This window comes from Poecilia formosa, unplaced genomic scaffold (assembly GCF_000485575.1).
Source record: "Poecilia formosa unplaced genomic scaffold, Poecilia_formosa-5.1.2 Scaffold169, whole genome shotgun sequence".
Lineage (NCBI taxonomy): Eukaryota > Metazoa > Chordata > Actinopteri > Cyprinodontiformes > Poeciliidae > Poecilia > Poecilia formosa.
The window spans coordinates 1,353,697-1,371,208 of record NW_006800108.1 but is presented as its reverse complement, the minus strand read 5'-3'; the positions used below and the strand labels follow the sequence as shown (position 1 = coordinate 1,371,208).

The following is a 17,512-nucleotide window of genomic DNA, read 5'->3' as shown; positions in this document are numbered from 1 at the left end:
GACCCGAGAACATTTTCACCTTCTGAAACTGAGCACCAACATAAATATATCACCACTGTGAAGTGCTGTTGGTAATTTAATGTTTGCTTTATTTTCCAATTGTTGTGATTTTTACCAGTAACTTGGCAAATGCAGGATATTTTTGCATTATAATTTGGATTAAAAAATTATGTTTCCTTATATATGTAATGATATAAACATTCATTATTTAGACACAGTGTTAAATTGAATAAAAATAATAAGTTGGAAGTTTAAAAAGTAAAAGTGTATGTATGTGTGTGTATATATGTATATATATATATATATATATATATATATATATATATATATATATATATATATATATATATATATAACTAAGTCTGCTGCAAATTAACTGCCTATGAAACAGTGTACAATATTTATTATTCAACATATGAATAATATATGAATAAACTTCAAAGATGGTAGAATCAGTGTGAACAAAAGCATTTTCTCTTTTTTCCAACAAATTTATTAGAAAGAAAATTAATTAATATAAATTTATTTTTTTTAAAAAGATGAAAAATTTTTCTTATAAAGATCATAGAGTACAGTTTTGTTTACATATTCGAGAGTTGATTGTATCATGCTATGCTAAATGTCACACAAGCTTTCTAACTATGTTTTGAAGTTCTTGTCTGAAGCTCCAGCAGCTATTGATAAAATAGTGTACTTTTTTCTATTTATTCCAGTTTTATCTTTGCACACACATTGCATATTCTTCAGGTAATTGTATCGCATTTCAGTAGTTTTGCAGGCAAAACAAACTTTCTTTATTGTAATTGGAAAATTGTTTTTCAGGCTCTTAAAACTCAGCCTTTTCAGTATTTGTTTTTTGGCTTGTTTTTACAAAATTTTAATTGTTTTACATGCAGGTGAAAAAGTCGTTTTATTTTACAGCGTGTTTCTGCTTTCTTTGGTCCAATTTTTAATTCAGGGCAGTTATTTCTTTATTTGTTCAGTACTACTTATTGTAAAGGATTATCTGTCTGTTCACATAGCTTCAAAGTCTGCAGTAAATGTGTGTTTTGCTGATGCTGGGGCGATCTTTGCACTGAAGGGGTAACTTGCTGTTAGTTTATGCATTTAGCAGTCACCTTTTTCCTAAAGTAACTTACAAATGATGATACAACTCATTAATATCAAAGCTAACAATTAGCTACTTAGAAGAAAAACTAATTAGGTTGTTTCTGGGGTAAGAGCAGAAAAATGATCCAGAAGCCGTCATCTTTGACTCGGTTTGGAAATGACCAGCTGATGTATTTTCTGTGTGTTTTGAGCTAATCAAATGCAGGAAAAGCTGATAAGAAGCAGCAGCTGCTGCCACTTAGGCCTATCTATAAGAATATCTCTATGAAGAGTAAAAACAGATAAGATGTTAGAAAAAAAATCCAAATTAATTTGATCATTTCTACAAATAGATCTGAAGTGTTTAATTCATTGTGATTAATTGATTATTAAATTAACTGTCTATTAATTTCGTAATAGTTAACTTGAGTACAGACTGAAAAAAGGCTGTATGCTGATAATATCTTGTTCAAAAATGACTTGTTTGCAAATTTAATTTATTTCTATTGTACAAAAAAAGATTAAATGAAAATCTTACATTATGTGCTAATTTTTTTTTATCTGATTAATCGTCAGAATAATCAATAGATTGTTAGTTTGAACCTAAGATGATATTGTTGTCGTAAAACCACAGGTGATTTACAAATTATCTGTCCTTATCTCAACATTTCCAAATACTTTATTCTACCATCTATGAGGTTTATTTTATATTTTCTAGGAGGAAGATTTTACTGGTTTTGGGAGCTCAAGAGTTTGTCCACCAAAACCTAAAACCTCTTTGTCCAAGAGATCGGTGAGCCAAGCCAAGCCGCCTCAAGCTTCAGATCCGGTGCTGGAAGCAAAGCCTCTTATTGGAAAAATTATTCCCAAGACCCCAAAACCAAGTCTGATTGGGAAAATTGTACCTAGAATTCCCAAGGAAGGGCCGGATGTGAAGGAGAGCCCAACTAGAGACGAAGAATTGCCGAAAGTGGTTATCAAAGTGCACAATAAAGGGACAAAAGCCAAACATGTAGAAAAGCAAACATCGGCAGGAGAAGGAACATTGAAGCAAAGAGCAACCAGATCAGGAAGTCATGCTAAACCTCATGAAACTGAGTCGAGTGTATCCGAACCGGTTGGAGATGAAGAACATTCTCACTGGACGGATCAGGCTGAAGGAGAAGTGTTGGCGGACTTGGAGACGTCTCAGGCAAAAGGATCTGAAAAGCTTAAAAGCGGTTTTCAAATGGGCCGGGGCGCCGCCATCTCCTTGACATCTTTTCACAAACGTCAGAGGATGATGAGGATGGTTAAAGGTTTGGGTTCGTCTCCAGAGGCGGCAGCCCAGAGTGAAAAAGAGGCGGGAGTGTCGCTCCAGAGCAAAGCCGCAGAGACTTCAGGGAAGAGGGCCCACAGACGGCATCGAGGCAGATTTTTGTTCGGATATAGGCGCAAACAATCAACGGATGCTTCTGTTAACAAGCGGCCGAAAATCGCTCGGGTTCGGACACGGCATGTGTTTTATACCTACATGCCAGAGCCGCTTCCAGCTGTGGACGGTGTCGAATCGCAGGGTCAGAGCATGGAGCCACTGGAGGACGAGACAAAGCTATCACAAAGCTCTAACAGCTGTACGACTGTAACGAGTGGACGGTCTTCCCGCGTTATCAAAACCCCAAAGAGATTCCTTAACGAGGAAATCATCCCGTTTCCAAAGGGTTCACTGTCAACGTGGCTGAAAAGTCAGCAGAAGGATGACACAAAATCCAGTCTGTCCCTCAACGAATCAGGCTACGACGGTAGCTCACAGTCGCTAGACAGCTACCCCAAGTCGGTGTTGGACAGCTCGTTGCTTGAATCAAGGATCTCATCCAAACCCAGTTCAGGCGCGAGTCACGTCGAGATCTACAAAAACTTGAAGAAGCTGACATTAAAACTGGCAGAGAAAAAGAAAAGCCAGTCAGGTTTTCAGGAGGACCATGGAGACCAGGACGACGGTTTGACTTTCCCAAACAGGAAGAGACGGAGGTCCAAGATTATGATGGAGGAAATGGACTCTCCAGGAGTTGTGAGGAAAGTGTCTGTGGTGGTCAAGGCAGGCGTGGAAATTCCTGAGGAAACTCCAGCAGAAGACATGGAGAATAACAGTGAGTATCCCATCTGCTGTATTTCCTCCTCTAAAAGATGTTTAAAAGTGACTTACTATGCTTCCTTGAACAGGATAGGTCTATGGGTTACACAAAACCATGTTCATTACATTTCTTTGCACAAAACCATTCTGAGATGATGAGATTTTATTCTGCTCAGTTCTGCCTATTTGAGCTCCTTTCAGATCGAGCTGCTTTAGGGCATCCTGTCTCTTTAAATCCAAATAAGCTGCTTCTGGCCACGCCCCCCCAACTCAACTTTTACACACACACAAATAGAAATGGCTGCAAACATACACAATTATTTAACTGTTCACCTTTGAAAAGCATTTGTAGAGCCTCCTGCACAACCAACAAGAAAGTAGCAAGTGGTTTCTGAATAGCGAGTCAGCAACATAACTTTTTCAGCAGCCATTGTAGAGCGCACAGTAGTAAAATCAGCTAACCAAATATGCTAGAGCTTCACTAGGGATGCTAAGTAATGGGTTGACTTCTGTCTGGGTTGCTAGGTAACCAGCTGGGCTTCGCTGAGGTTGCTAGGCAAGGAGTAGTTTTTGAAAGGGCTCGTTTTCCAGACACCAAAAAAACGTTAACATTTTGCCAAATATGGCCAGGCGGTTTTTTAGAAGCAATAGAAACCCAAATGGAAATACAAAAACAAGCAAAATGTTAATTTTGCACTACAGGTCCCCTTTAAAACAAAATATTGTCTAAGGCTCTGGTCATAATAAAAGGATGCCTTTCCTGCTACAAAATTGTGAATAATCTACCTTTTTTTGTGCCGTCCCATAAAGAAGCAGCAGTGACGGAGGAGCCCGGTTGTGATGTGCTGGAAGTGGGTGGGCCGAGCCATCGGCTCGGTCTCAGTGGAGCTAATAAGCGGATGCTGCACTTGCTGAAGAAAGCCAAAGTCCAGCTCATCAAGATTGATCAGCAGAAGCAGCTCAAGCTGTCACAGGTAGGAACAAAAATCCTAGCTTTTGAAAATCAATGTAAAAAAATATATATATATTTAAAGAGAAAACTGGCAAAACAGACAAAGTATTACATTAATTCGACATCTTTTGTTTTCTGTAAAACATCAGTAAAGCAGTTCAATGTTAACACTGACATCTGACCCAACTGATAAACGAGAAGTGAAAATATTTGCTCGTGCACTATCTGATTTGCCCTCTTTGTTTAGTCTGATTATATCGAGGGTAAATCACACGGCTTCTTTTTTTTTTAGTTAAAAAAGTTTAATTTTACTGCACCTGTTTCTAAAAGCATGTTTCCACTTTGTTTGGACTTTTAGTTGAGCTCAAGGGAACCACAAGTGCCAGTGAGTGGAAGGAGGAGGAGGAGAAGGAGGAGAGCTGGCCTTTCTCCTAAAGAGTACGGTCCCCAGGTAATGTTTTAACACCAGATACACACAGTCATGTTGTATCCGTTGCAGTGGCTCTCAAAGATATTCATACAGCTTGGATTTTCATTTTTCTCCACAACTTCCACATATTTTATTGGGATGTACTATAGACCAATGCAAAGTAGTGCACATAAAAAAGGATACTTCCTCCCACCCCCAAAAACTGAAATGTCTTACGTTTCCTTCTGTTTTGTAGATGTGCACTATTTTGTGTTGGTTTATCACATGAAAACTCAATACAACCACAAAATTTCAGCTGAACTTGATGTACATCTTTAAATGCGCCTAAGGAATATTAATACTTTTCAAAGAATCAGCAGTGTCACTTCCTGTATCTATTCATATTGTTGCTTATTTTTTAAGTCCCGATTCTGTCTCTCTGGGTTTGTTGCAGTCGGTAAAGGACTATCAGGACTAGAAGTGCATCTAGGATTTGCACATTTACAAATGTCAACATCACTGATTCCATAATCGGCGTTTTAATTCTGCTTGGATTCGTTGGCTTGTGTCCCAGCTTTTAACCTTTGAGTCTGTGTGCAGGAGCAGCCGCTCGGCGGTCCCAGGATCAAGCATGTGTGCCGGGCGGCCGCCGTGGCTTTGGGTCAGCCCCGTGCCTTGGTGCCGGATGACATTCCCAGACTCAGTGCTCTACCGCTTCACGAGAGGGAGGGCATCACCTTCTCCCCCGCTGCAGAAGGTACGGCTCATCCCTTCACTATCTGCTTTTTACCACATACAACAAAGGCTGCATTTAATATTTTTTATGCATTGGGATTGGATTACAAAATATAAAAGTTGAAAAGTTGAAATGCCTTTAATGTTTGTATCAATATTCTTTGTGTTCTGGTAAAAAGTTATTTCAGGCAAATTAAACTTAAGAATCTCAAGAGTTCTGGTTTTGTTTTCAGATGAATCGATAACAAAGACGTTAATGTTTTTCTCTACATTTTGACTTTCTTTCTGGTTTGCAATCAATATTTTTAAAATTTAGTTTTAATTTTGAAAGTATCTTCAGATGTTTGCTGTAGCAGTAGATTATTTTCAGTCAGTTATTGACCAGATTCTGGCTCTACTATTTTCGGGAGAAATTAAGTAGTAAATAATCTAAATATAGTTTGGTCATAATGTTCCTGTGGTTTGGTTCTCTGTTCATGTGGATGGGTCATTTATTTTGGTGGTAATTTTGCAATTTAACAACTAAACTCACCCAAATTTATATTTTGTCTTACTGTGGATTAAGCAGGTGTTTTTTTTACATCTAATATAAAATCTGATCTCAGATTAGAATAAACAAACATTTTTAGTGACTTTATTAAATACATTTAAGAAACAGAATCTTGAATTTAGCTGTTTTATTTTTGTTTTGTTTGTACTGTTTAAAAAAATCAATCATGTTCAACAATTTTTATTATTTTGTGTTGATAATAGACTGTCAAATGTTTTTAAAGTACAGTTTTGTCCTTAGATGTCATGTTTCGTGCGACTGGTAAATAATCTGTGATGTTACAAACTTTTTAGTTTTCTGAAGATAAATCTGAGGTGGTTTAGGTGTTATGATGACATTTCTGACCTCCATCACCTGGTTTAGTTTGTACCTGAACCAAATTACCTGAAGTCATATTTCATGGTCTCTAGTAACAAAAATAGACATTTAGATAAACACTTATTACTAGATAATGTCTAAACGTAACAGTTTTGCTATATATATTTCAGCATGGTTAGCAAGAATGTTGTTCTTTTGAATCGTTGTTGATGTTGTTTAATAGCTTTTGTTGGTTTGCATGGAGTGTTTAAAGTTTAAAATTAGGTGAATGGACTTAACTAAAGATCTGTGAAAGATTGCATTACAACCTGCAGTTTCAAATCTCTGCAGCTTTAGGGAACATTTATTTCTCAAGTAGTCCACAACTATTGAAGTTTTGCCCATTTGATTTTGATTTTATTCAATAAAATTTGTGGTAAAACAGAAAATGGAGGAAAAAAATGCTTCTGTTTGAGGCAATTTAGCATTTTGGCTAACAAATGGACCTAAACTCAACAAATCTACTAGAAATATCCAAGTAAAGGAGTGTGTTATATGTAGTTAAATGATCAGTGTGCACAACCACACACACAGGTACGGTTCAGGCATTCATGTTGCTTTTCAGTACCAAACATCTGTTTCTGCTCTGAGAGTTTTTGTCTGTGGGTGTAGTTGATTAAAATGCTTTGTTATGATTTTGCAGATTTATATTTTCTTGTGTATAGTGTAAAAGAAAAACCACACTTAATATAGTGTGTGTTTTTACACACTATACTAAGTGTAAAAACAACAACAAACTACAGAAATATTAAATACAACTTAAAATATGATCAAGATGAGCACAGTTTTGTTAGCGACTCTCCAAGCTAATTTGCAGAGGGGAAAAAAATATTTAAAAGTTCAATGTCTAAAAATATTTGCCAGCAAAAATATCTTTTGTCACACACAGATTAGCCACCGCTGTTGGAAAGCTTTACCCAACACTGGTCGAGTGAACTTCACTCATAATGAGGTGAGGAAGTGCTGCTTGACAAATGAACTCACTGAGGCGCTGTGCATTTTGGGACTCAGTCCGATCCCAGGTACACATCATCAGAGACAAAAAAAACAAACAAACAAGAAGTCTCAGGAAAATAGTCATCAGACTTCAGACAAGACAGATGGACAAAATGGAGGAAAAGACGAGAACAAGGAATTTAATATTTTGACTTCTTGGATGTAGAGCTGGGCAATGAGGCTTAAATATAATCAGATTTTTTTTTAACCAAATTTGATTTACAATTTTATCCATTTTGTTTCTGCTTGCTTTCTTTTCTAAAAAGAGATTGCAAATGACAGAAAATATGTTCAGAAAGTGGCTTTTATTTCACTCTGTTGTACAACAGACTATTAACACCAGGCTACAAGAATGTTTAATTACAGAAACACAGTAATAGTAGCATAAAAAATATGCAATTTCACCAGAAAAAAATGTCTTAAAATTATGAGAAATATTTGTTTTAGTGAGAAAAAGAATTAGTGATCAGCTCAGTTCGTATGGTTTTATCTTAAAGTAGAAAATAATTTAGCTATATATTTTTAGATGATTATCAAAGTGTAACTTCACAAGATGCTTGGCATTCTTCATTTTTATTTTTTTATTTTTTGTGTTCTCATAAAATTACTGCTCTATTCTCTTGTTATGGCATTTTTCTTATAATACACAAAAAAAATCTAGCCTGGCTTTAATACTCTGTCGTAAAGTTGACCCGATCGACTCAAAGTCCAAATAAATAGAAGCTGTAAAACACGATTGACAAACAAAATGGCGGCTCCAGATGTTCCGACATCACTCTGAACTTTTTTAATGTAAGGAGTGCATTGGTGGGGGTGGGGGGAATCCAGATTTTCCAAAAATGAAATCTTCCAAACCAATAAAAGTGAATTATCATCCAGCTCTACTTGCATGTTTTTATATGAAATAGAGAAACTAGAACATCTCTCTTTTATTAAGTTCCTGTTTGGTCATATAATCTGTTATCTGAATATGTCGCCATCTTTATTTTATCTAATTCTTTTTTAAAACAATTCAAATATTTGCAGTGGCTCGGCCTCCGAACCAGCATCAGGATGATTCTTTCTGTCTCTGTTTTGTCTGAAGTCTCATTTATTTATTTTGTTTCTCTTGTGACCCGATGCTTTTTTTTTTCTTCTTTTTTTTTTTTTCCTGAGGCTATGTCTGATGATGTCTTGAGACCGGATGTCTTAAAATGTACAACGTACACTGAACACATATGGAGGAAAGGGCAAAGAGTGATGCTTGCACACGGTTACTGTAGATGCATTACTAAAAACAACAAACCTCTGAATCACTTCTCATTTTTAATGTCCAAATAGTTACTGCTTACCAAAAAGGGGAACTAAGATGTCCTGATTAAATCTCAAATGTTTTGAAGGATTTTGTGGGTGACTTTACAATTCATCCAGCCACCCAACTTCATTAAAGAGCTTTATGTCGTCAGGCAGCCAGTAGAAACATATCAGCAGGAAGCCTACTTATCGGACAAAAGGCTAATCAATGCATGTAATGAAGCTCCAGTCATCGCCTCCTGCAGGCTGTGTGAAAAGCTCTGCCATCCCCTAAACATCCAAACACACATTTAAAGCCGACTCAACGCCGTATCGACTCTTTACCCCATCCTCCTCTGTGTCTCACCTGCAGATGTGGCTGATGATGATGACGATGATGGTGACATCTCTGATCAGGGCAGGGCACAGTGGGCTGTCTCTCAGGAAAGCATCCAGCGCAGGAGACGGAAAAAGGGACACAAGTTCATAAGGAGGAGGATTCTGAGTCAGTATTTACCCGGAGGAGTCCGCTCCAGGCGCTGCGGCGTCTGCACAGGCTGCCTCATCGAGGACGACTGCGGCGATTGCATCAATTGCCTGGATAAGCCCAAGTTCGGCGGGCCCAACACCAAGAAGCAGTGCTGCATGTAAGTTGCGTTTAAGTCGCCTTGCCACTCTGGTTCATGTTCACCGCATGCTTGGAAGTGACTTGCTAACAAGGAAACAGCATTTTCATCTGATTTGCGTTTGTAATGTGAAATTTTATTTAAATTTTCTGCGTAATTTTTTATCATCTAAGCAGGTGTTTAAGTTATTTAACCTGCAACATGTGGAAATTCATAATCCTGATATGAAATAACCATTGCTTTTTTTTTTTTTTTACAGTTTTGTTATGTTTCAATCACAAACTTCAACACAAAGTAGTGCGTAATTTTGAAGTGGAAGAAAAATGATAAATAATTTTCTATTTTTTTAATCATATAACTTTTTATTGGCCTTTTCCACATTTGTTTACATTTAGAGCGTCTACAGCTCTGGAAAACAATAAGAGGCCACTTAAAAGGATCAGTTTCTCTGATTTTACTTTTTATAGGTTTATGTTTGAGTAAAATGATCATTGTTTTATTCTATGAACTACTGACAACATGTTTCTGAAATCACAAGCAAAAATTTAGCATTTATTTGCAGAAGAAGAGAAATGGTCAAAGTAAGAAGTAAGATGCAGAGCTTTCAGACCTCAAATAATGCAAAGAAAACATTACTATTGTTTTCTCTATTCATTTAGAGAAAACAATAGTAATGTTTTAACTCGAGAAGAGCTCAGAGATCAATATTTGGTGGAATAACCAGGAGATTTTAATGGGTTTCAGTGCAGTGGACTCTTTTTCCAGAGCTGTATCTTGTAACTTTCAACATTATATAAAATAAAACTTTTGATTGGGAGTTATTCCTCTAACAGTCCGTTCTTCGTGTTCTTTCTCTATTTTTTTTGTCACCGTCTTTCGATTTTCTTTTGCATTTGCAAAATACATCAGACTGGTGTGATAAACATCAATTTACCTTACAGTTCAACACATTTACAGATGTCCACAGAGGAATTTTACTTTCAGCCTTTTAATGTTGTTTTCCCCGTTTCTTACACAGATACAGGAAGTGCGACCGAATCGTGAAAGCAAAGATTCACCGCACTCTAAAACCACTAAAACGTAAGTTTCCTAGTAAGATTGGAGTGGAGTTCTAATAATTTAATCTTTTAAATTATTGAATTTAAATGAGTCGTGATGCTTCTTTTCTCAGTCCGGTCGAGGTTGTATTCAGGCTCAGCGTCCAGCAGTGATGTGAACGGCGGCGAAGAATCAACGGCGCTCGGAATCAGGAAGCAGTCTCTGCGTAAAATCAAGCCGCGCTCCTACAGCAGGTTGCTAAAGTCCGAATCCGAGGAAGAGGAGGAAGAAACGGAGAACAAGGCGGGCAATCCGAACGCAGCTGCTTCGTCACGCCAAGGTAACAAACAACGTAAACCTCTTGAAAACTAAAAATGCTTACTGTAAGTAGTCACATTTTTAAAAAGCTTTCACCACATGTCAACGTTTAAGATCAGAGTTAAAGGGAGTCGTTTTAGCATTTTGAGTGACATCATGTCCTGAAATTGCTTTACATAATAAAAAAATAATATATTAAACAATTACAAAACATTACATTTTGTCCAATTCCATCTTCAAAATCATGAAGCAAATAAACATCAAATATATTGATCAATGTTCCAGTTTTTATTCGTCAGATTTAACTCTAATCAGGTGGGTTTGTAGCCTTGGTTTGAAGGATCTCGGTGTTTCGGCGTCTTTGCAGTTTTCTGGAAGTTTGTTCCAGACATGTGGTGTATAGAAGCTGAATGCAGCTGGTTCTATTGTTGGTGTTACTCTGCTCAAAGGCAATAAAAAAGGGGATTAAAATTGACCAGATTGTGTAGTTTGTGCTGATTTTTATCTGTATTAAATGTATTTTTTTTGTTAAACCAAAAGAATAATCTTCATCTCTTCTGCATCTTTTGTGCCATCAACTCCGGTTGATGATTTATTTTCAAACATACTTCAGTTACACTTTTATTTCTGAATTCTGTTTTGTTTTCTTAGTCACTAAAACTGACATTTGAGTTAAAACTTCAGAAAATTATATTTCTTTTGTGTAACAAAAGAAATGAGAAAACAATTTCTGTCAGTCTTTAAAACATATTTTTTTCTATTTGAGGAACTAAGATGGAGCTCAAATAAGGGAACCTCGTCCCTTCCACCCTCATACTGAACTTTATTCTGATTTTAGTTTTCTCCTAATCATGCATCTCTGCTGTTTTTTTTGTGCTCTAGATGGTGTTTTGCAGCAGGACGACCAGTTCACTGACTCCAGGAATCGTCGGGGATTCCCCAGAAGACAGAGACCGTACAAGGTAAAGACAACACCACCGTCCTTCTTGACGTCTACGTCCTCCCTAATTAAGACTGGGCCAAATTGTATTTGTTGGAAAATGCTTTCCTTTTTTTTTCTTTAATTAATTTATTTTTGTTAACGTCTTAGGTTCTTCATCCATGGTGAAATTAGATTTTCACCCAAATAGCAAATATTGTTTACTATTAAGATAAGAGCAATTATTTCCAAATAATACATTGCCCAGGACTTCGTTACTCAGTTTTTCTTCTTTTTTTATATTCACAATCTATTTTGAATTAACTGTATCTTTAAAATTAAGTGTTACTCATTTTCTGTTTAAAGTAAGTCCTCTGCATGTAAACTATTGATTTCCAAATAAGTTTTTATTGAGACTTTATCAATTCAAATCCATATAACTTGATAAAAAGATGTATTTACTAACATGATTTTTGTCTGTTAATCTTACCTCCTTGAATTCTTGAATTTGTCTCTCTTTTATTGGAAAAAGGCACTTTTAGCAGTTTCATTTATTTGTAATCGACCTTAAAATGAATTCATAAGGTTTCTTTGTTTTAAAGTAACTGTTTCTTCTTTTAGTGTTTTTTTTTTAAAGTTGGATATTACTGGAGAATGTCATTTATATTTAAAAGGTGACCCGATAGTATCTAAACCTAACCAACAATTATTGCAAGGTAATAATTGAAAACTTGCAGAAACCCCAGAAAACTTGCTGAGCCCGGTGGTTGGGCGCTAGGTCATTCATTCAGCCTGCCGTGTTTTTGAGTTTAAAAATATTTAAAATTCACTAGAAATTTGAAAATACCACTCGATAATTACGTGTTATTAAAAGATTGGAAAATGAAAACCTGAACACCAACTATAAAGTCTTAAAAATGCAGTAATTTTAAAAAGACTAATAAATAAGTAATGCATAGCCTGGTGGGGGCACAAGTAAAGCCTGGTGACCCGCCAGGCTTATGATACACTGGAGGAAACTCTATATTGTGAAAGTTGAATTAAAGTTTGCTTAGTTACTTTAAGGGGGGGTATTTTGGGTTTTTTTTATAGCACAAAGTTACTATGTTACCTTCAGGTGATATGAAAATGCTGTATATAAATCAAAAACATCTTAAAAGAAATTTGACTTTGCATCATAGCTGTTTCTGTTAAAATGGGCCTCTGTGTCTTTAAGAACCCCTCCCTTCAGCATTTCATCACAACAATTCTTCTGCCATCCATTGGTGTCGTTTACAACCGTTCGCATCATGAGCCGAGATTCAAAGTTCCACTGGGTTTTCGCTAATTGCTGCTGCCGCTAGTCTGGAGGAGCTGGGTGGGGAAGGTGTGGTGGAGGGGTTCTCTGTGGGGCGGGAACTCGGTTGGGAACTTCAACTCCAAGGAGCTTTGTGAGCGAAAACACAAGGAGCTCACGTTTTTCCCCTTCAGGTTTGTTTTTGATGAGGGAATAACATCATAACATGATATAAAACTCAAAAAAGTCGATTTTGCATAATACCCCACCCCCCCCTTTAAACGCGCTGTTATTTTTGGCTGAAACTTTTTGCTTTTACTTACCCCCTGTTTTAAGAATCCCCAAAACTAATCAAACAATCATGGAATCATGGGCTGTTTGGCATGTTTGCTGTTATCTTTATTTGATTCTTCCTGATTAAGACACTTTATTTATTTTTTTAAATCTATATCGCTTGATTCTCCTTCACTGCTTTTACGTTCCTAGCCGCAAAAAAAAAAAAAAACTAAAGTAAAAACTTCCCATACATTTCAATCAAAAGATTCATCTCCTTTATCTAATTAAACGGATTATAATTCAAATTGATTAATTGCTAATTACGACAGGATTAACAGACTATGAACTCAGTTCTCATCTGAAGTCGTTTACTGAATCCTGTTCTTGCATTAGCATGTTTACTGACTAGTGTTTCAGCTGCTCTCTTCTAAATGCAACGCACAACACAGCAGCCAATGCAGTCTCTGTTTTATTAATATAATTCTAAACTGAAAAATCTGTTACTGTGATTGTAAAGAAAAAAAAACGCAGATATGCTAGGGGAGTAAAATAATGTTCAAGGGCTTTATTATTAGTCTTTAAAGCATTAGAATATAATAGAAACATCCTTTATTGTCCTGCAAAGAGGAAATGCAGCAACAGTTATAAAGGTTCACACAAAACATTCTTAAAGTGTTAAAAACAATATAATTAACAATAACAACCATAACAATGATAATAATATGCTGTACAAGACTTAATACTGTGCAGTTTCAGAAGTTATCTTTTCAAAAATGCACATAATTTGCATGTGTGTTCAACATTGCAAAAGACAGACTATTTACAATACATGAGTGCAGAAAAACAGATGTGCAGTAACAGCAGACATGTTATTAAAAATGAGTAAAAACAGAGCAGGTGATTGTGCAAAAGCCAGCATGCATGTAAACACTTAATTGAGTTTGTTGGGAGCAGTGATGTTAAATTATTACACTGGAAAGCAGGCCATGATTTAAAGAAATGCTGCGTAGTGTGCTGGGGATGTGGCGTAAAATAAAACACCAACTGCATTTATTAGGAGTCGAGTATAATCAGGATCTCCTTACAAATAGCAGCTTTTTTCCATATTTCACACCAGATATATGTGTACCGTTGGTGACTGCCTTTTCTTAACTCTTCTTTGCCTTTTATTCCTCTTTGCTAACACTTTATGCACCACCCTATTCACCTTTCTTCTGTCGCTGCCGCTGGTCGTCGCCGCTGCATGCTACTATTAATAGTGTAACTATGGAACCCGTCTTGCTGGTTGGCTTAGGCAGTCCCCTCCTCCACAGGCACAGGAGAACGCAGAAGAGACACAGCGCAGAGAAACTTTCCCCGAATCCGGACGGGCCGGGATCCCAGTGCCGACGCTGCAGAAGCAGCTGCAGATACACTTGTACCGTCTGCCTGCGTACATCCTGAAGACTGGCTCCCAGTCTTTGCCGTGGCAGATGCCTCGGTTTGTGGAGCCTTTAACGCAGCCTCCTGTTTCACTACCACCGCGTAACGGCGCAAACTCTCCTCCAGGGTCGCTGCAAACTGAAATGCACCCTGCGTCTGTGTTGCCATCACCTCCCATTGCAGACTCTCCACAGAAATCTCCACCATTATGTTTGCCTGCACCTCCTCCAACTCAACAACACCAAATAGCTGTGGCAGAGGTTTTGCCTCAGGCGTGTTCTCAGGGATTTGAGTCGGAAGCGAAGCATCCAGGCGCTCTAATGGACGTTTGCTCGGCTAAAGCAGATAAAACTTTCCCAAATCTTTCCTGGACTTCTAGTCCAGGCAGAAAGTTACAGAAGCAACAGGAGCAGGAAGATGCGCATCGGGTGCAGCATGAAGAGGACAAGGCGGCGTCTTCTGTAAAAGCGACCAAGCTGCAAAGCTGTCCAACAACTGATCCACAATATGTGCTTCGTTCCCAGAATCCTCCTGAATGTGCATCAGTGAACACGCAGACAGGGTTAACTAACGGCTTTCCCCAAAAGGGCGTGTTGCAGCACAAGCACAAGATCCGTGTAGACTTTAAGGTGAGTCGTTGCTCTCAAGACAACGTGCATTCACATTTTTAAACCCTTTTTATTTTGGCTAAATTAGGTCAGGTGCTTTTCTTAATTTTAATTATTAGATTACAGTTTGATGTTTTGCAGCTATTGCATGAGCAAGAGGTAAATGAAAAACTGCCTTGTAAAGGTAAAAATCTTAAAAATGGTGTTCCCCTTTACTCTGTTACCCTTTTAAAAATTTTAGTGCATTGCATTCAGTGATCTTACTAATAAAGTCCAGCTTTTTATAAATCTAGCAGCTTTGTGGAAGCATCAGAAGTTAACATAAACCATTAGTGATCATTGCAGATTGTTGGGATAAATTTATGGGGAATTTTAGTGTTTTCACACCCGATAGTCCAGTAGACTTAGTTCAGCTGGGCACCAAAGTTGGAACATTTGTTACATTTTCAGCTGGGGCGGTTCGCTTTCACATCGCACTGTGTCAAAACAACCAAACTATTTTAATAACCTGTTCCCCTCTCTCACCTGTGGTGGCGCTACACCAAGAAACACTGAAGGAAATGACACAAAAACCTCTGAAGAAGACATGAGCACAACTTTTGTCTTCCTGACATTTAAACAAAAGTGCAGTGGAATCAGATTTCTCCTTTATTGTGTGTTTGTTTTAATTGCATTTACCCAGAATACTCTGCGCTATAATCTGCTTCCTGTCACGAAAATGAAATCTTCAAAAACCAAACTTTCGATTAAATAATGAAATCAATTTATCGCCCAGCCTGATGTGCTTTGTGCTGTTTTATCTCATTGAGGTTGATGGCTGCGATGTGAAACGGTTCAGGAAGTGAAAACACTTTTGCAAGGCAAAGTTTCTTCATTTTCCACATGCTGTGTCATTAACACACGTGGAGCGTAATGCTAACTTTTGTTGCTGCAGCACGTCAGTGAACAGATGGCTCTTATTAAACATTTAAACCAGCAACACTGTAAAAAAAATTGACTCATCTTTGTGATGTTTGTGCTATCTGCCCTGCGTCCATCCAGGAGGACTGTGCTGTCCAGAATGTGTGGCTCATGGGCGGCCTCAGCGTTCTCACCTCCGTCCCAACCACTCCTCAGCCGGTCTGCCTGCTTTGCGCCAGCAAAGGGAAACATGAGGTACTTCAGCCGCTAATAAACTTTATTTACTAAAGTTTATTAAATGGGTGTCATACTTATTTTTGTTTTGGGACAAATCAAGATCATGAATGTTCTTATAGCGACAGTCGTTCCAGAATGTATTGATAAAACCCATTAACAAGCTATTAATAAATAACTGTCTCTGCATTATTAATATAAGTACTTTTTTCGTATTTTCACATTGTCCAGTCACTCCAGGATTTTAAGATTGCGTTTGTTTGTTTGTTTGTTTGTTTGTTTGTTTGTTTTTTCAATTTAAATCACTACTTTTGTGGAGCTAATTTTGAAATATTTCAAGGAATTTTGCAATATTTACATTTATGTATGACATTAATTGTGACTCTGTTAATCGATCTAACTAATAACTTAATATTAGCCTGAGGCAGTGGTGTCGTAAAATAAAAAACGTTAGTGATCCGTTACACCTAAGGTCTTCAACAATTTTTGTGAAAAATTTGCAGCAAACGCAGTTATGCGTTAGCGGGAAAAATCTGGAATCTGTTGCTTTTATGTGAATTTCCACAATCACAGAATAACAGAAAACTGGAGGGACTGATATAATACTGGAGTCTTGAGGGCCACACAAAAAGCTACGGCGTGCCAGATTTGGCCCCCGGGCCTTGAGTTTGACGCACATGCGCTAAAAATCAAAGAAGAATCTTTATAAGAATTTGGTTTAACCATAATATCTTCCATCGGGCAGATGATCTTCTGCCAGATCTGCTGTGAACCTTTCCATGATTTCTGCCTGACGCCTGAGGAGCGCCCCAAGGAGGAGGCCAAGGAGAACTGGTGCTGCAGACGCTGCAAGTTCTGCCACGTGTGCGGACGCAGAAGCAAGAGGTTGAAGGTAGGCGCTGTCACTTTAAAAACTGAAATGACGTGGTTTGTACAAGTGCTTGAAATCCTTGAAAATGCTTGGATTTCAGTTAGATGTTCACAAGGTTTGGAAAGGGCTTTATTTCTGCATAAAGTCCTTGAAGGTTTTTGATATCCAAACTGCACACTTTGGTGCAATCTAATGTTTAATTAAATGCCTAAATTTGGAAAATGTTACCAGATATTTTCATACATCTAATAAAAATAAAGAAAAAATTTAAACTGAAGTTAGATCAGACTAAATTTTCTGCTTTTTAGGTCACTGAGACCTATTTATATTTACTAAAAGCCAGAATTACAGATTTTTTTTGTTGTATTTTTCTTTGTATATTCTGTTTCAGCATTTTATTTGAGCAAGAAGATCAAGGATTTGTTGATCTGTGTATTTGAAATAAAGGTCAGCTTATATTTTATATGTTAACAGAATTATTAAAGTTAAATTAGTGTTTTGTTCTGACCATTTAGTCTACAGGGATGTGTGTGTGAGAAACATTTCAAAAC

At 37.3% G+C, this 17,512-nt stretch overlaps 1 protein-coding gene across 2 annotated transcripts in view; it reads left to right on the top strand.

Moving 5' to 3' along the window:
• The window catches only part of kmt2ba (lysine (K)-specific methyltransferase 2Ba), a 37,696-nt gene that overhangs the window by 2,785 nt on the left and 17,399 nt on the right, over positions 1 to 17,512 (top strand). The window contains exons 2-12 of one of the 2 annotated variants that reach the window (XM_007564948.2): positions 1,808 to 3,218; positions 4,013 to 4,176; positions 4,513 to 4,605; positions 5,164 to 5,320; positions 8,847 to 9,120; positions 10,118 to 10,179; positions 10,271 to 10,477; positions 11,338 to 11,417; positions 14,873 to 14,977; positions 15,998 to 16,111; positions 16,836 to 16,982. In XM_007564948.2, the coding sequence (XP_007565010.1) occupies positions 1,808 to 3,218; positions 4,013 to 4,176; positions 4,513 to 4,605; positions 5,164 to 5,320; positions 8,847 to 9,120; positions 10,118 to 10,179; positions 10,271 to 10,477; positions 11,338 to 11,417; positions 14,873 to 14,977; positions 15,998 to 16,111; positions 16,836 to 16,982 (2,814 nt within the window). Of the gene's footprint in view, positions 1 to 1,807; positions 3,219 to 4,012; positions 4,177 to 4,512; positions 4,606 to 5,163; positions 5,321 to 8,846; positions 9,121 to 10,117; positions 10,180 to 10,270; positions 10,478 to 11,337; positions 11,418 to 14,239; positions 14,978 to 15,997; positions 16,112 to 16,835; positions 16,983 to 17,512 lie in introns of both variants that reach the window. The other variant, XM_016677906.1, reaches the window with a different exon arrangement.